Genomic DNA, 23,232 nt, shown 5'->3' with positions numbered 1-23,232 from the left:
CTTTAATTTTTTTGGCTGATGCTGCATAAGCTTGCTTTCTTGCATCAAATGCCCCTACTAATGCTAATGCTATACGGTCGTTCGTGAAAGTTCCATCTTCTACTAGGTGCTAGTACACTTGGTAACAGTTCTGGAATACAATGGACTCAATGAGTTCAATGGAAAAGTAATCTGGATTCCCAGACACAGACAAGTAGTCTAGGGAGCGATACTTGACTACATACTTCAAACATATTTTTCTTTAAACTGCTCATACATCTTAATCTGGACAGCATCCAGCGATGGTTGCATCTTTTGTAACACTTTATCAAAATTATCATTATTTGTACTAGCATTTACTTCAAATCCTTGTTCCTCTATTGCCAGAAGGGCAGCTTCTTTATACAAATTAACTAAATCATCTCCAGAAAATATCTCTGTTTGCTCCGCTATGCAATCCGCATTGATCTCTCAGAGACTTGCTCGTTTTATCAAAATGTTCAATATCGATTTCCGACATTCTTTGTCCGGCTGTGGCACGTATATAATCTTGTCAAACCTGCCTGGTCTCAAAAGTGCATCGTCAGTGATATCAGGTCTGTTTGTGGCACCTACTACTAACACATGTTTATTATAATAATCCATCTCTTCTCCAAGAACATCAGGAAATCCCTGTGCTTTTTCCATTTCATCCATTTCATTAAGAAGTGCAGAAAGCACCTTTTCTTGTATTCCAGTTTGTACATTATCAAAGTTTCTTTTCCCTACTAGAGAATCAAGTTCATCTAAAAATATAATAGAGGGAGCGCAATATTTTGCTCTGTCAAATAATTCCACAATTGCACGTTCAGAATCCCCCACATAGGATGAATAAAGTTGAGCACCACCAACGTTGAGAAAATTGATATGGAACCTGGTTGCAGCGGCACGAACCATAGTAGTTTTGCAACATCCAGGCAGACCAAACATCAACACTCCCCTTGGAGGCGGAATTTTCATTCTGCAGAGCTCCCTAGGATATCTAAATGGCCACTCTACCTACATTTCAATTTTTTCTTTTATATCTTCCATTCCTCCAATATCTTCCCAATATATAGGTTGAACTTCCAAATTCTAAGGAAGTTTTTTGAATGGACGGCATCACAAATTCTAAACTTTCCAAAAAATCCTCCTGTTTTATTTTCATATTGGCTAGATCATTAGGATTCTTTCTATATCTAACCAATGCTGCTTCTCTGCACAAGAGCCTTATATCAGCTCCAACATATCCTGGTGTTTTTTCAGCCAGCTCATTAAAATTAATGTCTGAAGACAAATTAACGGACGAGGTAAGCTCCTGTAAAATTGCTTTTCTTTGAGAAATATTAGAAACTGAAAGTTGTATTACTTTAACAAACATTCCCAATTTTCTCAGGGCTGGATTCAGACTACTTGCTTTATTAGTCGCAGCAATTATGCGGATATATTGATTGCCCTTTAATTTTTCGATTAAACTACAAAGCTGCTGGATGGAACTTTTGGAAATCTTTTCGGTGTACATGCCATCTATAAAAAGAATACAGCCTCCTTCAGTGGAATATAGCTCTGCACTTTTAAACACATCACGAAGAAAATTCCAATTCGCTTCGGGATCTGAGGCAACTAGATCAGAACCTCTGATAGCCAATACATATAAATTGCATTCGCGTGCAATTTCATACACTAAATTCGTCTTGCCCACACCAGACGGTCCGATAATTAAAATATTTCGGACAAGAAGTTTAACTAAAGATTTCTCACATAAAATTGGATTAAGGATAGAGGCCTTCAACAGTGACCTTTCAGTATCCAATCCTGCTAATCTACACATTGCTTTGCAATTAAGTTGTTGGTAACGTTGTTGGCTGATTACATTACTGATTTCGATTTTAATACTACCACTATGATGGTGTCTGACATCACTCGATTTCAAAACAGTCAGAGATGTTCCCTTTTTTGTTTTTATGCTTCTTACATATAATTTCCATAATTTCCATTTTTTTCACATGTCAAACCTGTTTAAGCAGTCCACTGGAACGTCTACATGGCAGTAGTAAAACTGAAGAATACTCGCCACAAGTAACTTAAGATGTTGTAGTCGACACTTAAAAAACACCACGTTTTCAAAAGTTCCGATAATAACATCAAGTTCGTTTATGATATCCTCAAAATAATTCTGAAACCTTTCAGTAAAACTTGACCCACCAGTCTCCATTGTACGCACACTAATATTATGGTGAAAATTTTTGATTCTTTTATATTAACTACATAAATGTGCAAACGTAACTGAAAGATCATGTGTAACTAAATAGCCAGGTGATTGGTCAGTCTTGCGTACAAATTGGCAATTATTGTTTAAGTTCATTATTCATCTAGCTAATTGCATTTTGGGATAAAGTTTACAAAAGGGTACGGATACCTTGAATTTTTGGAGAGCGGTGGCTGACGCCGTGTTTGACAGAAGTTGCTTCTTCGAAGATCATGTGGTGCCACTTCCTGTCATGTGACCCTTGATCGGAAGTGACGTCATTTTCCTCACGGGCCGCGTTCCTGCCACACAGAACTGGCTAAATTTCGAAACCTGCAGGCAGATATGAAGTTTTCTGAGCAATGCAGACAGGGCAGGTCATGGGGATTTGTCAATGATATATAGGAATTTTGCTAGCAGGGAAAAGGAGGTGATTATCCCTCTGTATAAGGCAATGGTCAGGCCAGGCCTTGAGTACTGCGTACAGGTCTGGAGGCCTCATTTTAGGAAGGATGTAGATTTACTTGAGCGTGTACAGAGAAGGGCAACAAGATTGGTGAGGGGAATGAAGGGATCCTCTTATCAAGAGAGGCTTAAGTTCTGCAAATTGCAGTGGCTGGAGACTAGGCACCTGCGCGGTGATCTGATTGAGGTGTATAAGGCCTTGAATGGGTTCAGCACGCTGAATTCTGATGGGATCCTTCCACTTGTTCAGATTACGAACCTAGGGAGGCATAATTTCAAATTAAGAAAAGACAGATGTAGATTACATGTGCGCAAATTTGCCTTTAGCCAGCGGGTGGTTAATTGCTGGAACAAACTTCCATCTGTCGTTGTGGAAGTTGATAGGTTGAATAAATTTAAGGAGGAACTGGACAGGCATTTGGAGGGAATGGTGTGATTTTTTTTTTGGCTGATGCTGCATAAGCTCATACATTTGCTTTCTTGCATCACATGCCACTACTACTACTACCTAGGGACGTGGAATATACATCATAAACTAGTCATGGACATGTCGTTTTCTCCTGACTTCCAACTGTCATGGCACGCATTCGGTGGCACTGAAACGAAAACACGTCCTAAAAAGAGCAGTAAGAAAATTTCAATCAAAATTTTAAAAATATATATGCCGAAAATTTCAACGCTCGACATCGTGGAAAGGATAATAAAATAAAAATTACGATTTTGCTCCCGGGGATGGGGGAGTTTATTCCAGCGGAGGTGAAAGTCACAAATCCCGAAAAATCCAATTATTTTTCCCCCCTGAAAACTATACATAATCGCTTGATCAAACAAAATTTCAAGGAAAAATTCTTTAGCTCTCACCACGCAAAGTCAAATCCAGAAGTATAGATAACTGGTTGTGAGTTACATCTCCAGTAGATTATATTCTTCCCACCCGGTGAAAAATAGCAATCTTAATATGGCAACGTTACATTATCAGAAATATCAATAAATAATGTGATTGATACATACGCAAAGATGAATAAGATGGTTATAGTACTTAAACGTGTGATTATAATTAGTATGATTTCGTGCGAATTTTAATGTGATTTCGGTATTATTAAACTATGATTATTGTTTTTGTTTTCTCATATTCTCTTATTATAATTAATAGTCATAAATATACAGAGTTCTCTCCTAACATATACATAAGGTTTAATTATATACACATGTATATCCACAGAACTGACTAAAGTTTTGCAAGCTGGTCATGTGACATGCCGCTGCTCTCCTCAGATCTGTAGTTTTTTATTCATTTAAATGTTCAATTGAAGTGATGCTGTTCGAAAAAATAAAATAATAAATAAAATAAATGAAAAGTATGTAAAATATAATAAAAAAATAATATATTATAAAACTATTTTAAATATAATATGATAACATACACAATATTATGTTTAACGATGGGGTACGATATTGGGAGTATGAGAATAGGTATCAATCGGATGGGGTACTATTCTTGAGAATAGCGTTGGGTCCAGGGGCATGACCGGGAGTGAGATTCGGTAACAGGCCCCGATTTTAAGTTCAGTATTCTATAGTTAAGAAAAATTGAATATACTGTTACATGTGCAATTATTTAAATCTTTCTTTTTTTCAAATGCACTTGGAAGAAAAGTGGTATTTTTTCGCTATATAATTTTTCGCTTCGTTGCTGTTTCGCTTATGGGTTGAATTACCCTCCTCTCCCCACGAAATCAAAGACGAAAAAGGATATCATTGTCTCTATCGAAGTGAAGCGTTTAAAATAGTATCGACGTGTAAAACGAATGCAAGAAACCACACATGCAAAGGCAATCCTGGAATGGATATCTCCAGGAAGAGGGTGGCGCTAAAAGGAAAACACATCAAAAAGAATACTTATGATGAAAACGTATCAAAAATCCACGGAAGAGATACCGTCTTGTTAAAATTAATGTTCTTAAGATTAAAACATACAAACGCATCAGGCGGACGGGATAACATATGCACAAGATTTAAAAGTCACCAATATGAAGGAAGAGGCTACAGTAAGCAAAATAGAAGGAATGTCGAAGGTTAAAAGGATTTGTACTCCTTCCTTGGATTTTATCTTTTTTCTAACTGCTCGTAAAAAATCCATGGACCGGATACCTGCTTCTAAAAATTAACATTCGTACGATGAAAACACATACTTGGATTAAAAAAAAAAAAAAAAAAAAAAGCAAAGAATCTACGAAAGGCATACACCCTTTTGAAAATCCTTTTAATTTTTACAGTGTATTTTATGATTTTTTCCTCCTGTATTATCAGAAATGTTAATAAACAATGTGATCCATACATATGCAAAAGTGAATAAAAAAGATTCTTCGTTTCTTTCTTTTTAAAATGATTTCGCCAAAATGTTTTCTCTCTGGTGATTTTATAACCGACAGAGCATGTATAACAGACTACAACCTTTAAGTTTCATCGCAGCCAAAACACATGATCTGGCGGAGGTTCAATCCTCCTATCATCTTCCTCATCCAAATAGTCAAGAACTTTTTCTTTAAATCCTTTTCCTTGACCTAATAAAAGGGGTAAGTAAGAAAGAGAAAAAATAAGCACATTGGGTTTTATTTCAGTAAATGCTCCATTAAAAATATTGAGAATTATTCTAAACTAGAAACAACAACTTGTATAGCTCATAAGATAAGAACATGCCGATTCCGCTGAGAAAATAACGTTGGAGTAGATACTACTTTCCTATGATATCACTGAAGCTGTGCGAAAACAAATTTATGAAACCAAACAGGCCAGACCATGTGACCGTTGCATTCGATCAATTAGTATTATTCTATTCCTTAAAGATATACTGGCCATACTAAACAGAGAAAAATTCTTACCCCGAAAAAGACATGCCTGATGATTTTCGCCTCAACTTCGCTGGAGGTCCTACTGAAAAAAAAAAACAAAACGCATCAAATCTGAGGATATATTTTTTAACCCCCCCAATAAATGAACAGCAGTGATAAGAGTTCGTTGCTTTCTAAGATCACTTCAATTTAATCAACCCTAATCAGAAGATTACTAGTAATCCTTTGGGTTACATTCATTTATCTGAACAATGAACTAATTCAGAAAGTGATACATTCAAGTTAAAAAGATCAACAAAAGGGTCAGAGTTAAGTGTACTCAGCTGGAAATCCAGTTTAAACCGAATTAACTGCTTATTTCAATTCCCAAACTCGATTTCTTTTCTCAATTCCCAAAAACATTAAGAAGAAAAAATTTCAATTCAAAAAATAATTCTAATTTTTCTGGTTTTGCATGTTTACTTAAAATATATGTTAGCGAATGTATTCCCAAATGTTATGCAAATTTTTAAACTTTCTCAAGATTAAAACAACCAATATGAAGGAATTACAAAATGCAAAATAGAAAGAATACACGTACCTCAATTCGCCGGTCGTTCATCCTTTTCAGATGGCGGGTAAATGGTCCTTATTGCCTGAATAAAATCTTTAGTTATCTTTTTACTCTTAGCGTGTCTCCTTCTCCACATATATTCGGCCAGATAAACGTTGAATTGTTTTTCAGTTTGCCTGCGGGGCACCTGCCTCTTGATGGCACTCCACAAACCCTCGATACTGTTGGTGTTTTCTTCAGTTTCGGGGTCGCTGAAATGCAGCGAGTGGTTCACGGCGAAATGTCGAAAACCTTCGTCCTCTAGGCAATCATAGGCCTTCCAACAATCTGACACTATGGTGGTGCCAGGCAAAATGAAAGACCTAATGACGTCTAGGAGGACTTCCTTACTCCTATTTTCGACTACCCAATTAGTATTATTCACCACCAAATACCCATTTCCCATTCACACGTTTACCCTGATTGTATTTTCTTTTTCCGAATTTACTTTCATCTATTTCTACTACAACTCCTACACCCCCAATCATACCACTTTCTCTCACGCACATCTCAATGCACGCTTTTCGGTAAAAACTCCTCCAATCGGCAACCGTCTTGGAACTAACACCTTTCATTTTTTATGAATGAACAAGGCGTCTTTTGAACACAAAAATAGGTCAAAAGAAGCACCTCATGCATTCGTAATTTGCTTTGTGAAAACCAAGACCCCTTCCGTATCGATCTTTTTACGTCCATGCAACCCTTGCATTCTACACTTTCACTAATATCCACATCTTCTCTATCCTTTCTCGCATTTATTGTCATCTCGCTTTCACACTTTGGGCATTCATACCTGGAGATCAAGCCTACAATCACACACCATTCAATCGCTCAATTTTATTCAACTCCCAAAAAAAAAAAAAAAAAAAAAACCACTTGTTCAATCTCACCTGAGGATTCATGGCGTGCACCTCTTTAAGCAAAAACGAAATAATCATGTTTGTAAAGCAAAGTAAAGCCAAAACGCTGGAACGAGAAGAGCAGATTGCTAACCAAAGGGGTGATACCCAGCAACCAAAGAAACACAGGAAAAAGTGAGAATTATATAGAGATCTGCTGAATGGTTTTCATTGGCTACCAGTTCTCGCCCTTTTGCTGTCGCCAAAATAAGGTTAATGTGTTTTGTCTTGGGAATATCTCGCCCCTTCCCGTTCCCAGTGCATCTGCAAAGGTGACCCGCATTCTCTCTGATTGCTTGTCGCCGATATCTGGGGGAAAGCAGCGGCTTGGCTGCATAGATGTCACGTGACCAGCTTGTTACTATACATTCGACACCTTTTTGGACTTTAATTGTTGAATCAAGAATGTTTTTTTTTATTTTATTTTAATTTAATGTATACGCTACAGAGAAATCTGTATATTTTTGAATATATATATATATATATAACTTAATACGGCTCTCACAGTATTAAGTTTTGTCCCCTATTCTTTAACCTCCTCTGAGGGATGCTCATTTTCAGATGAGCACGAGCTAATTTTCATTTTTCTGAATTTGCAAGCTTTACTCATAACTTCACACAACAGTGCAATTAGCTCATTCGTGTGTTATGGACATAGCTGACAATAAAAAAATGCAAAGAGTTGCACTCTTAGCTTTTGACTACCAGTGAGTGCTCATTATTTGTTCTGTATTATTTCTATCGATTAAAATGAAATAAACAATTACTATTTTCGCTAGGAGAAGGCGGAATTTAATTCTACCGGGGATGATACTCACGAATCCAGAAAAAATATCCCATATTTCTTTCTTTTTTTTCCTCTCAAATCTATATGTAACTGTATATATAGTTTCTCGCAAAACCATTTGATCTTACATAATTTCAAGGAAAGGTAGGTTAATTAGCTCTCACAAATTGTTGAATCCAGAGAGGGGAACTCTGCGGACGAGGTCCCCACAGATTTATATTCCCCCTCCCCGTCCCAGGCGAAAAATAGTAATTTATTTTACTATTGCAACATTGCATAATTATAAGAAAAAAAATTAATACATGATATGACTGATACGTATGCAAAGAAAAAGCCATGTTTGATTATAATTTGAATGATTTTTTTTTGAGAATTTTAATGTGTGATTTTCATTTTATTCAACTGTGATTATTGTTTTCTCATTTTCGCTTATAGTAATATTCATAAATATACACAGTTGTTTGTAACATATGTTAATATATACATGTGTTTGACCACAGGATTAAAAGCAGGCACGTGGTGTAATACGTCTTACACATAAGCTGGTCATGAGGGAAGTATCCATCAGCATTGAGCCATTCACATTCTCTACTGTGAATAGCGAATCAAACATAATTGTCACTCTTACAACGGTTAAAATAGATGAAATTCTAACTGACTGCGATGTTATTCCAAGCCTTGTGAATAGTGATCACTGTGCTATTACGAGATAAGATAAGATTGTATTTAGTTTGAAGCCTCAACGGCAATATAATGATTCACAGTCACAAGATCTTAGCTGTTTCTCAATGAACAAATTCAGAGATTACTTCTTACCATTTTCTCTGCAGATGTTGTAGATAGTTTAAACGTTATGACAGCAATGGAATTTACAAATTTCATCCAGACCCACATGTGTTTGGCAATAGAGTACTCAGCCAAAAGAAAGCAGACCAGAAAAACTTCTGTTCCTTGGCAGGCTTTGTTCCTTCAGACTTAAGTAACCTGCAAAAGCAAGTTCAACAGGCTAGAAAAGAATTCCAGCGACATAGGCATTTTTCTGCCAAGGATGTTCAGACGTACAGGGAAGCTTACACTACCCTAAGGAAAATCTATCAAAAGGTAATTGCCAACTCAAAAGAAAGGTGTTGGAAAAATTTTTTAACGGATATCAGAAATAAAGGCCCATGGGACTTGGATTACCAGATATCAAGGAACAAAATGGCTTGTGGAGATGTTTATAACACAGTTAAAGTAGATGGTCAAGAAACTCAAGACTGGATGTCTACAGTGGATTCCATAATTAACAACCTATTCCCCAAAGGAGAACTTCTTGGCTTAACAATCCTTTGCAACTGCAATATTTCTTAGGCGGAAATATTGCAGAATCTTGATGCCTTGGATTTGTAATGTGGTATGGTGTATGACGAATTACCTAGAATTCTGTGAAATCGTGGAGGCTTGAGTCTGCTATATCCACTGCTACTCCAGCTCCTTGTGCTGGAATTTCTGCTCTCGGCAGCTCCTGGCGCTGGTATTTCTCTTCTCAGCATCTCCTAGCGCTGCTGGCTTTCCAACAGACTGTGAACAGATGCAGATCTTTCCAATGAAGTTTGGACTTTGTCTGAAATTTAATTATATGTATATTTTATTTTTTTATGTAATTTGATTATTTTTCAATTTGTTCATATCAATCTTTTTTGGTCATGACAGGGATTTTCCCTCCCTGTACTTGGGCAAACAGGTTGTTGTTGTTGTTTGGTTTTTAGGAGCATTAGCAACTAAGGCCATATTGCTCCGGGAATATGCGGTGGTCATTCCCTGACCTTTCCGCATCCTCCATATTTGGTGGTGACGGGCTCGAATCCCCGGTTTAATCAAGAAGCGTGTAGGCACTGCTGCTCCTTCCCACCCGGCTACGGAGGCGCCAATGGGCAAGCAGGAGAGGGAGTATATAAGAGTACTGCTAAATTATGTGTAACTGACAGCGGAGTTGCCATTGATTGGCTGGGAATGCTTTAAGTAATAAATATCAAAAATATCAATCCCAAAGATATATCGGATCGATTCATCTGAATAAATGCAAATACGTCATGATAATGAAAAGTATGAAGGAGTACCAGACCATCATATGTTCAGAAGCACAATATGGCTTCAAGAAAGGATGGGTGACTGAAGACGCTATATATCTTCTGACCAACTATGTGTCCAATTCACCTGCTAAATATGTACTCTCAGTACATATTTCAAGGACTGTTTCAAACAATGCACACCAAATACTTGGCGGTACGATTCCTGCAGATTTATATATTGCTTTCCGGGGTTTGATTTACTACCTAAAAAAAAAAAAAAAAAAAAGGACAGTCTAAGACGATGCTTCGAATTACGACTGACCCAGCCAGCAACTTTAAAAGGGAGAAGAAAAGGCTTTGGAAGGAATTTACTGTTGTCTGGCAGAAAAGATGGGATGAGAGTGAATTTGGGCTTGTAACAAGAAAGTATATTGCACGAGTGAAATTCTCAACAACCCCTGAGTTATTTCATGGTTTAAGCCTTCTGTGACAACTTCTTATATGCTAACAGGGCATGGATCCCTCTGGGCTAAGTTATTTGGGCGTGGCCTGGAGCCTGATCTGTACTGCACATGTGGGGAATACGAAATGGGGATTCATGTATTTCTGAACTGTCCATTGTAATCTCACCCTAGAACAAATTTAATGTCTGCAGTTCCAAACTTATTGGAGAATGATGTGAATATCTTAGTTGAAGACCATAAGAACTTTACTGCTCTGCAAACATTCTCAAGAACAGTTTTCATATTGAGGACTCAGCTAAGAACTTCAGTTTCTTCTGGGAATTGACTTCACAAATGACCAAAAGACAAAAGGTTTATGTGTAAACAAAAGATTTAAGTGAATTGTTATTGTGTTGACTTATGTTAATGATTGTTGCACTGATTTATATCAATTGTTATTGACAAGATTTATGTCAATTCTTATCGTAAAGATTGGTTTCTGTGTAACACAAGGTTTGTGAGAATCATTTAGTAGCTATCTCATTGTGCTTGTCAGCAGGTTTGAAAGTTCCAGCAGACAGCCTAGACTGTTGTTAATTGACCATTGTATGTAATTTTATTATATATTGTTTTCTTGGTTCTCAGGAATTCATAGACTGAGTATATTTGAACACAGATATTGTATATATCTGTTTAATATAACTATTACTGTTTCTCGGTGGTAGCAAGGATAATTTGTGGACGTTGTCCACTAGTAATTCACTTGTCGACACCCACTGGTATTGCGCTACATCCAGTAGGTGCGGGATTTGTGCATTTGGTACAAATGCATAATGTAAACCCGGGCCTAGAGAAGGGCACTGGGCAGCAGCTGTCTTATATTGGCAGTGGTTAAATACTTTGCACATGTTTTTAAGCTAGATTTGTTGAGGTTCTATGCCAAAACAAGTGAACTAGATGGAGATGGGCTTTTGTCTAAGAGCCACCCTTGATTCTGGGATAAATGTACTTTTCAGTACGTCAGCATTGAGCCTGTTCAAACCATTCAAGGCCTCATAGACCTCGATCAGATCACCTCGCAGATGCCTAGTCTCCAGATGCTGCAACTTGCAGAACTTAAGTCTTTCTTCGTAAAAGCACCCCTTTGTTCCTCTCACCAATCTTGTTGCCCTTCGCTGTACTCATTCAAGCAACTCTACATCCTTCTTTAAATGTGGCATCCAGATATGTATACCATACTGAGGTGTGGCCTGACCATTGCCTTATACAAAGGGATAATCACCCTGTCTCTGCTAGAAAAATTCCTAAATATCAAAATTCCTGCTCTGGCAGCCTGTCTGCACTGCTCAGAGAACTTCATATCTGACTGCACAATTATCCCCAGGCATGGACGTCTGCAGAGATGGGCAAACAGGGGGGGAGAGAAAAACTTGCCCCCGTCGGATTGAGTAAAAAATTCCACAAATTATAAACATAAAAGTGATTCAGTTACACCGTCAACCATGGGACGCTGTTTCTGCCTTAAAATTCAATTGGGGTTGGCTGGTTTCGGCCCTCAGCAGGGTAACCATAGAACACGTGTTTCATCTATTGCAGCAGTAAAACAAGTGTTCCTGTTTTTGGTTTATTGCAGCAATAAAACACGTGTTATTGTTTTTGGTTTATTTTTTTCTGATCTGTGAAAAAAATGCACATTACTGTTGTGAACAGCAACCAGTTCGTTTGCCCTCTGTGTCTAGTGAGTCACTGATTGAATTGTGAATTGTAAATTTATAGTGAAACAAATTTAAAATGAAAAATACATTTTTAAAAGTAAGTGTATGTAATTTAATATTATTTTACTTGTTAGTTTTATGGTTTTTTTCAATTTTAAACTGAAATAATTTAATTTAGAGTTTTGGGATTAATCAATTAATTGATTTTTAATTAAATATGCCGGTCAATTTTTTTATATATGAAATTGTGCTAAAAACTGTATTAATTCCATATACTGTACTTTATTTTTCAAGAATTAAATAACATTAAAATCGATGTAAAATGAAAATAATGTATTTATAGTTTTATTCTAAAAAAACATTTTTTCTTATTTGTGTTTCCTCTCTTTCAGAATGGATATAAGGAATTATTTTTCTTCCCAAGAAAAAAAATGCAAAAAAACATAAAATAGAAATTGAGCAGGAAAAATGTATGCCATTGGATGCACAAGTTGATCCAATTCCTGGAACATCGATTCAAATTGACTCTGTCGAGTCAATTTCATCAAATAATTTATTAGAATATGATATTGGTTCTTACATTGGTGTTTTACAACACCAACTCTAAAATTTGAAATCCTTTCTAATACTGATGTTCACAACAAGGACTATGATTTCAAAAAAGATTCTTCTGGAAGGAGACAGTTTATATTTGCTTGGTTAGAGGAATACTCACCATGGTTGTGTTATTCAAAACAAAAAAAAATGGTGCATTTTGTTTTTACCAAAAGTACATCGGGGCTGTCAAGGCGCATTTATAAAAATTCCATTTATAAAATATAAAGATTTTAACCAAGCTGCCATTGATGCACAGATTTTTATAACAATCCACAAACATCCAGAAGAAGATATAATTTGTCAAATTGATAAATCAATACAAAAAACTATAGAGTCAAATAGAATTAAATTAGGTTCTATTTTATCTGCCACTGTATTTTGTGCCACACATGATTTGCCGTTACGGGGAAAAAGGAGTGATTCTGGAAATTTACATGATTTATTTCCATTTCGGATCGAAGTGAGAAACTTAATTTTAAAAGATCATTTGATGAAAGCTCCTGGAAATGCCCGGTACACTTCTGTAAGAACTGAACATCAACTAATAGAACTCTGTGAAATGGAAATACGAGAAAGCATTGTATCTGCTGCAAATAAATCTATTGGATTTTCAATCTTAGAGGACGAAACCGCAGATATTGCTGGGATAGAGCAGCTTTCACTTGGCATTAGGTTTGTTGACGAAAATAAAAATATAAGGGAAGAATTTTTAGGATTTACAAAACTCTATGATATGGATGCGATAAGTATTAGTTCCGCTATTTTAAATAAATGTACTGAATATGGTTTGGACACGAACAAATTAATTGGACAAGGATACGATGGCTGTGCAAGTATGGCAGGAAAGGAAACTGGTGTTCAGGCCCAGATAAAAAATATATATCCAAAAGCCACTTACGTACATTGTGCTTCTCACAGATTAAACCTAGTTGTGAATGACCTAAACATTGTACCAGAAGTTTGCCAGACAATAGGAATTATAAAATCTATAGTAAAATTTTTTAGAGAAAGTCCAAAACGAAGAGCCGTCTTTCCAATGATTCCTTTACTTTCAGAAACTAGATGGACTTTAATATCAAAGTAAATCGGTTTTTTTCAAAGAATTTTCAATAAATTAGAAGAAATTTCTATGAACTGGACAGTATCAAAACATCAAGTGCATTGCTTGGTAACATCATGTAGTACTTCAAATGTTAATTATTTGTTTAAATATAATACCAAAATATTCTGCTATTCTCAAACCAATAACCCAAACATCACAAGCCATAGCTGTAGATTTACAAGCTGCTCACCAACATATTGAGGACTTACTTAAAATATTTGCATTTCATAGGGAAAAATCATCTGAAGAAAAATTTGAAGAGATTTATAAACTTTCACTAGATATGGCTGAAAAATTAACAATGAAAATAGAAATACCTAGACGATGTTCCATACAGAAATATAGATGCAATTATCCTGGAATCACACCTGAAGACTATTATTGGCAATCAATATTTATCCCATACTTAGATTCTTTAATTTCATCCTTAAAATCAAGATTTCCCTCGAATAACAAAATAGTATTTCAGTTTCATCCCAGAATATTCTAAAAATAGATAAAATAAAGTTCGAAAACGTCAAAAGAGTAAGCGAAAAATACAATTAACAATATTTAGAAATTGAGGCAACAACGTGGTATGAAAAATGGACAAATTTTGCTTCAACTGATATTCCCCAAACTTTACCAGAAGTTTTGGAACATTGCGACTATTTTCCTTCTATTAATTCGGCAATAACTATTGGAATGACATTACCTGTACCATTGAAAGAAGTTTCAGCACCTTGAAACATGTGAAAACATGGTTAAGGTCCACCATCTCAGAAACTCGCTTATCAGGTTTATGTATTATTAGTGTGTACAGAAGAAACTAGAAGAGGAAGCGGTAAAGAAGAAATTTATTGAAAATGTCATCAATAGGTTTGCAAGCAATAGATGGAGAATTCAATTCTTATAGGATACGCGATTATTAAAATTATTATCTATATATATATATATATATATTAATTCTTGTTTTCTTTGTATTGTCAATTTATATACATTATGTATGTGTTTTTCTATTGATGCAATACTGTATTCTATAATCTACTTGAGAAAAAAAAAAAAAAAAAAAATTAACTAATTAAATAAAAATTTATTGATGTAATTATTTGTCTCCAAGCTTTGCACCCCCCCCATGGAAAATTTTCTGTGGACGTCCCTGCCCCCAGGTATTTTTCATTCTCCACCTGCTGAGTGTAATACCACACAGTTGGTACAAAATACTGGCTGAAATAAAACTTCCTGCAATCCAGTCTAAACGCCCCCACTTGAAATTATGGCCCCTTGTTCTAGAATCATTTATAAATGTGAAAACTTCGTCCTCATTCATTTTACTTATGCCTCAGAGCCTTAAACACCTCAATCAAGTTACCTCTAAGGTGCATAGTTTACAAGCTGTGCAACCCACATATTTAAAGTCTTCCCTCATATGCTTACCCTTTTCCCTACCTGACCACGCGAGTTACCCGTCTCTGGACCCTTTCAAGAAGCTCAATGACTTTTTTTTTTTTTTTTTTTTTTAGGTATTTAGGTGTACAGATAAAGATGTTATAATGGAATTATAACATCTGTACTAGCAAATGTTCTAAAAACCATCAATAGGACAACTTGGGCCTTCCTAGCAACCTGTCTACAATTCTCAGAGCTGCATGTCTGACCATATCGTAAGTCCTACTACCTTTCCGCAATTACTGACTTTACTTCAACTCCACCATGGGTATAACTTATTTTGAGGTTGATGTTAATCAGGTGTAAGACCTTGCATTTTGCCAAATTAAAGCATAGCTGCCACTATATTGACAATGCCTGAAGTCTGTCTAGGTCACGCTGAAGAACTACATGGCGGTGATCGGTAACTACTCTTTTGCACAATGTCTAAAAATTTGCAGATGTCAAGATCTTGACATCATATGCAAATTTTTGGACATCATGCCCTCTATCCCTTCATTGGTGTAATTTAAGAAAAATCAAAAAACAACAGTGGTCCCAATAGTGATCCCTCAGAAAGACTCACTTCTTACATTAACCCAATATGAGGAATAACCATTTATCACAAGCCACTGTCTCCTGCCCTGCAAAATGGCGCCTCCGTATTCAGGTGGGCAGTGTGTAGCACACGCTCCTTGATTAAACCGGGGTTCCAGCCCGTGACCACCAAATACGGAGGATGCGGAAAGGTCAGGGAATGACACCATATCCCCAGAGCAATATGGCCTTAGTTGCTAATGCTCCTAATAAAAACAACCCTGCCCTGAACCATCCAAGGATTTTACCTGTGATTCTGACTTGTTCCAGCTTATAAAGTAATAGCTTGTGTGGGGCCGAGTCAAATGCTTTGCTGAAATCTAAATAAACAATGTCAAAATTGTTCCCTAAATCCAGCTCATGGGTGACCCTGTGAAACTAGCTAACCAGATTTGTCAAACATGGTTCCCCTTTGCAAAAAAAAAAGGCGCCTCCGTAGCCAGGTGGGAAGGAGCAGCAGTGCGTAGCACACACTTCTTGATTAGACCTGGTTCGAGCCTGTCACCACCAAATACGGAGGATGCGGAAAGGTCACGGAATGGCTACCGCATATTCCCGGAGCAATATGGCCTTAGTTGCTAACGCTCCTAAAAACCAAAAAAAAAAAATCCTTTGCAAAACCATGCTGACTGTCTTTCACAATTCCATTTCTATTTAAATGATCCCTTGATCATCGGCTCCATGATTTTCCCTACTACTGAAGATGAGTGACTGGTCGGTAATTTCTCACTACGCCCTTAGAACCACCTTTATGTATTGGTGATACTTTGAAACTTTCCAAACCAATGGAATCTCTCCTGAGTGATGATCTCATAATTAGGCTTAATGGTTCGATGCACTCACTAGCCACCTGCTTTTAAAATTATAGGGTATATCACAACCCCACGAGCCTTACTCGCCTGTAGGCTTGAAAATTACTTCACGCCCATAATTTCTCAGTCACATGAATGGTTTTTCTTCTGTAAATATCAATCAATCCAAAGTAACTGTTCAGTTCGTCTGCAAGATCAGCTAGGGTATCTAATACTATCCCATGCCCATTGTGTAAGGGTCTGATCCAATTTGTCCTTTTCTTTGCATTTATATTTATGAAGAATTCCTTATCCCCACTCTTTGCTAGCAACTTTTAATTATCTACCTTTGCCAGCCTAACCTTTTCTGTGGCACTATTACAAATCAATTTATAGCTGTTATAGGCTTCAGTACTTTTTATTACTCTGTAACTGTTTCATTTGCGTATTCTTAGAGAATTACATTAGAGTATTCTTTTCATGCTATCTTTTTCTGCTCAAGTAATCTGTAACTTCATTATTCATCCAACTTGAAATCCTCCTCGTGGAGTATTTTTTTTAATGGTATATAGGCATTGAAGGCTTCTGTGATAAATGTTACTGAGGCATACCATAATTCAATTGTATTCGCTCTCTGTGAGATATCTACCCAGTTGACAGAGTTCGTGTAGCACCTTAAGCCATTGTAATTTCCTTTCCTGAAATAACTCATTCCTTTGCCTTTAACTACTGCTTTGTTTAACTTCATTGTCCACTGTAAAACTCTGATCACCTACTGTTACTGGTTCTTGTACTATCAGCCCTATTATGTCATCTGGTTCATGGGTGATGATGAGGTCTACAGTATTCTTTCCCTAGTACTTTCCGTGACGTGTTGATACGAATAACAATCACCAGTTCATTTAAAAATTTTGTCCCCCATGTAGAGTTTCCTTCAAATTTGCTCTAATTAGAGGCAAATTAAAAATCACCCATAATAAGACATTCACACTTACTTGCCCATTCCATTTTCACGTAGAGGCTCTCACAATCACCTGGCCTGCCGATTACTCACACTCTCATTATACTTTTGCTTCCAACTAGGTCACACTATACAGATTCTATACTAGCATGAAAAATGTCTGAATCCAGGAAAGCTTTTATCACACTCAGGCTTTTTTTTTTGACAAGAAGCATGACTCAACCACCCACTTCTATCTACCCTATCCTTCCTAAATACATTGTACACACTGTACTGAAACTCATCATCCCCCTTCCCAGTGGCACCAATTCTGTCAGCCATACTAGGTCAGCAAATTTTGTTCTCACCAGTCCAAATTCACTAATTTTACTGATGACACTTGACATTACTGTATAAACAATTAAGACTTGTTCTTGTATAGTTACCTTCCCCGACACACCTCTTGAAGTTATTTTAGCTTGCTTCCCTGTCATTAGTTTCCTGCTCATTTGAAACATTTTTGCTCTCAGAACACCTTGCTATGATCTATTGTGGTAACAAATAAGAACTCTTGAGGTATATTCAAGAGTTACTTTGACCAATATCATCAGATAAATGCATATCTGTATTACCACTCTTACTCTAAACTAGCAACTTCCCAGAACCTTTATGGCATCCTCAGTGGCAAACATCCTTTCCCCACCTTTGTTTATATGTATCCCATCTCTACAAAACAGATTCCTTCTATCTATTATAAGTCCAGGCCAAGCTGATAAAAATTTCCCTCAAAAAGCCTTGCAGAGTCCTTGAAGTCTTCAGTTAATCCAAAAGGCTTTCAGCATTTAACTCCTCCGTCGTGCCTGAGCAGAATTGCAGACAAAAACATTCTATCTAATCTAACAGGCAGCATGTCTTCAATATGGTCCTATATTTCTGTAACAAATTGTCAGTTCGTGTGTACTTAATATCATTAGTCCTCACATGAATACTATTTATTCCCTTAAAATCTAAGAACCTGTTGGTGACACACTGTTGCTCTAGACAGATAGACTAGAACCAGGGCAACAGTTTATCTATCCATATTACAAAAAATTTCCTGAGAATGGGGTCTCCTAATAGAACTAAGTTCTCCTGAACCAGAGCAGTATGCTCTGTGCAATTCTGTATTGGGGCCAATATCAGGAGGGCATCACTTGGTAGGTTAGTAATCTTGAGTCCCCCAAGAGCTCCCAGTTACATTTTTTTTGAGAGCAGGTACCCGTTTTTGAACCTGAAACACGTGCAACAGGTTCTCCAAACAATGAAATCATGATTCACCCTGAAATCGCCATTGGCTTTTTCCATTTGAGTCATGATACCCTCCCCGAAGTGTTCAATGTGGATCTCGTCACAACCAGTTAAATTTACTAAATATCACTGGAAGTAACTTTTAAAAAATTACATTTGTAATATTATAAAAATTAAATTTACAAACTATCATATGAAAAAATATTATAGGGGCTTAGAGGGGAACAGGCATTCTGTGTGTTATCAGACACTCAGTCTAAAACACGGATTTAGAAGTCCGGTTGGCCTTCCCCCTACAATCTACTCATGCATACCTTCTTGATGGTAACCCGTTATGTCACTTAGGTGGCAACGAACGTGTAGAGTGGTTCTCTTCAAGACGCTTGGTCAGCGTGAAGAGGAAAAGACCAAACCCTCCAGCACATGACAATAAGATGAAACAAAAGGCCCTCAGTCCCCAGCGGCTTCAACTCCCCTCTTATGGCAGCAAGAGGATCAGAGTGCAAGCAGAGTTTGCTAAGAATCTCGGGTACAACCAGGCTGTCATGCACGGAAACTGAACTTGGCCTGTTACAACGTAAGATTGCTCTTTGGTGAAGACGGGATATTAGAGCTGGAATTAGAAAATGTGAATTGGAATATCATCAGTTTGGCTGAAACAAGAAGAAGAAATGAACCACTTATAAGTTTATCGAGTGGAAATCTGCTGTACACCAATGGAAACAGTGAAAGGAGTGAAGGTAGAGTTGGCTTTCTGGTCCGTAAAGATATAAAAAAAAACATTTTGGAATTCAAAAGTACATCACCAAGGGTGTCAAGACTACTACTCAGGATTTCTAAGAAGTATAAGCTAAAGGTTATAATGATTTATGCACCAACATCGAACCATGATGATGAAGAGGTTGAAGAAATGTACACCAAAATTGAGTCTTCTAGATGAACAGAAAACCCACTACACTATCATTATGTGGGACTTCAATGCTAAGGTTGGAAAGAGACAAAACAGTGCAGAAAGGGGAACTGTAGGAAACTTTCAAATTGGTGAGAGAAATGAAAGAGGTGAAAGAGTTTTGGAATTTTCAGAATCTCGAGGAATGTCAGTAATGAGCACATTTTTCAATAAAAGGGTAAACAGAAAATGGACATGGAAGAGCCCAAATGGTTTAACAACTAATGACATCAAGTTGATCCTCACTAACAGAAGATATATTGTGAATGATGTTACTGTCCTGAACAAGGAAATTTTGGAAGTGATCACAGAATGGTAAGAAGCACACTTGATATACAGGGTGTCTCAAAAATATTGGTACAAACATTTAGGGGATGCAGGTAACATCTAGAGGAATGTGAATCGCATAGGAATCCATAACCAGAAATGTCACGGGAAAGTAGTAGCAGAGGCACAAGAAGCAGAAATGACACAATACAGTAATTAGTGGCAAACATTTTTTTGACATAATATTAACAATTGGGTACGAGATGGATGCATTTCATGACGTTATAACAGATGCTCAAAGGTTCCACCATGAGACATGATGCATCCGTGACACCGACGCAGCATGGATTGGAAGACACGGTTGAACAGACCTGGAGTTTCTTTGACAGATCCATTTCCGTCTCCACAGGCGATTCATACACGACAGATTTGAGGCCCCCCCCCCCAGAAAGAAATCAAGGTTCGAGAAATCAGGTGAGTGTGGGGGCCAGGCAACGGATCCACCAGGGCCAATCCATCGATGCCCAAAACGCCTGTTCAAAAGGTCACGAACAAGCCATCCATAATAGGCAGGTACCCCGTCATGTGGAAACCAAATGATGCGTCTCACATTTGCTGGAACATAGTCAAGTAAACTTGTAGAACTTGTTCAAGAATGATCCAATATTTAGCAGAGTTCGTGCAGAATGGTAACAGGTATGGGCTGACTAAGCAGTCACCGACCATACCTGCCTACACATTTATTGTGAAGTGATGTTGTGCCGCATGGGGGGGGCGCACACTGTGTGGGTTGTCGTGAGCCCACACATGAGCATTGTACTGATTGAATAAGCCTTTCTGTGTGAAATAAGCCTCATCCGTTAACAAAACATAGGCTGGAAAATTCAAGACTTGAACACTTTCTTGGAGGAATCCTCTGCGCAAACGCCACACGTGCAGGATGATCGTGGGGGAGCAATAACTGAACCCTTTGGAAATGAAAGAGGTGTAATGAATCTCCATGCCAGACACACTGTACACTGTAATGAGACACTCCTAAGGCAGAGGCAACGGCACGTGTGCTGGTTTATTCTGGACGGCACTCAACACTTTCTTCCATGGCGGGAGTTCGCATCGAAATTTGTCTCTCCGCATTACTCCTGTTACCTGTAAGTGACCCATAATCGCACAAATTTTGATGCCCACATGCAAACAAACGGTGGTTTGGTACATGTCTGTCTGGAAAGAGTTCTCCATAAATTCGTTGAGCGGCTCATCCATTGCCCTCTGCTAATTCATACACTAGGTGCATGTCTGCCAGCTCACAGTTTGTATATCGATGCATGCTCTTCATGCGCAACTACTGCTTGAATGAGTAAACCAGAAATTTTCCCTCTCGCGAACTGATGAACATCACAGTCTACCGACTTGCGGTGACGTTTCCGCTTATGGGTTACTATGTGATTCACATTCCTTCAGATGTTACCTACCTCGCTTAAACCTTCGTATCAATATTTTTGAGACACCCTGTAGATGTAAGAAAAGAAAGGAAAAAAAACTGACTCAAGTAAATAATACACAGGTCTTTTAGATAACGGAAGAGGAGAAAAAGCAGTAGGAAATGGAACCTAAGAACAAGTTTGAGCTTCTGCAGACTGCTCAGGACATATATCGATGAGGAATATTACAACTTTCTGAAAGTGATAAAACCCAAGAAACCTATAGGTAAAAAGAAATCCAAAGAAAAAATTAGTCAAGAAACGCTTTTCATGATGAACCGAAGACAACAAATGAAGAGCATGATAAAGACTACTGAGCTATGCAAAGCCATTAGAAAGAGAATCAGAGAGGACATAAGAAAATTTAAAACAAAAGTAGAATAAGCATTAAGGGAAAACAAAGGATTTAAATCAGCAGAAAGACAAATGACACTGAAACTGAAGAATAGCAATGGTGTACTTATAAATAGCACAGAAGGCATAATTCAAATTGCAGAAGACTACTATAAAGAATTAAACAAGGAGCGAGGGAATGATGCCAGAAGTGGGGAAAATGGATTGCAAATTAGTAAGACATACAACATACCTGATATTCTTCCTGATGAGGCAGAATATGCAGTTACTGTAGAGTTGTTAAAATTGGGAGGAAGAGACATGACACAAAAACTGGCAAGACTCTTCTCAAAATGCATTAGAAAAGGTGTGGTGCCTAAGGAGTGGAATAATGCAATCATAGTTTTGGTGCATAGGAAAGGAGATAAATCAGAAATTGGAAATTATAGAACAATTAGGAGTGGCATAATGCAATCATAGTTTTGCTGCAGAAGAAAGAAGATAAATCAGAAATTGGAAATTATAGAACAATTAGCTGTTATCCCACATTTACAAGTTGTTCACAAGGGCGATTACTAACAGATTAGAAAGAATACTTGATGAGAATCAACCGAAAGAGCAAGCTGGCTTTAGGACAGGATTCTCAACTATGGATCACCTTCACGTAATATCACAGCTAATGGAGAAAGCAAATGAATATAAAACACCATTATGTCTGGCATTTGTGGATTATGAAAAGGCATTTAACTCCATACAGCATAAGGCAATGTTTCAGGACTAGGAAAAACAAGGCATAGATACCCATATATTGGGCTCACATCTGGTGAGTATGGGCTTGGCACACCCAGGGTCCTGAGCTGGATATTGTCATTCTTCTCTTTCTTGGTGATTCCTTTCTACTTCTGTCTGTCTCTTTCTCACTCTCAGGGTAACTCGGGATTTTTTTTTTGGCTGGTGCAGAATAAGCCTCAGGCTTCCTTGCACCATATGGCTAATAATAATTATGATTTTGAAGAAAATATATGAGAATGCTACCTCCTTTATTAGAATAGACAATGACAGTAGTAAATTTAAAATTGAGAAAAGAGTTCGACGAGGAGACACAATACCCCCGAAGTTATTTATTGCTGCCCTTGAGGAAGCTTTTAGAAGATTAGACTGGTCACAGAAAGGAGTCAATGTGAATAGAGAGTACCTAAACCATTTACGATTTGCAAATGACATTCTGGCCATAAACCACGATCCCAAAGAATTAGAGAAAAATCTTAATCAATTATGCAGAGTTAGTAAGGATTTTGGACTAAAGATGAATATGGCTAAAACAAAAGTAATGATGAACAAGTATGCCACAGAAAGGGATGTAATGATTGAAGGAACAGTGATTGAAAAGGTGGAGTCATATACTTATATGGGACATGTCATTAGATGTAACAAT

At 37.3% G+C, this 23,232-nt stretch overlaps 1 protein-coding gene and 1 pseudogene across 1 annotated transcript; one reads left to right on the top strand and one right to left on the bottom strand.

The window, feature by feature from the left end:
- Nucleotides 1-450: 450 nt before the first annotated feature.
- Nucleotides 451-1,828, bottom strand: LOC150078697 (ATPase family gene 2 protein homolog B pseudogene; annotated as a pseudogene).
- Nucleotides 1,829-3,251: 1,423 nt separating this feature from the next.
- On the top strand, nt 3,252-13,730 carry LOC150078696 (52 kDa repressor of the inhibitor of the protein kinase-like). Its single transcript, XM_090382275.1, has 2 exons — nt 3,252-3,336; nt 12,874-13,730. The coding sequence occupies exons 1-2, from the start codon at nt 3,252-3,254 to the stop codon at nt 13,728-13,730; spliced, it is 942 nt and encodes a 313-aa protein (XP_090238401.1).
- Nucleotides 13,731-23,232: the final 9,502 nt, after the last annotated feature.

This window comes from Mastigoproctus giganteus, chromosome 10 (genome assembly GCF_048544385.1).
Source record: "Mastigoproctus giganteus isolate SK-2022 chromosome 10, ASM4854438v1, whole genome shotgun sequence".
Taxonomy (NCBI): domain Eukaryota; kingdom Metazoa; phylum Arthropoda; class Arachnida; order Uropygi; family Thelyphonidae; genus Mastigoproctus; species Mastigoproctus giganteus.
Note: the sequence above shows the minus strand (reverse complement) of the source record. Positions and strands in the feature narration are given on the sequence as shown.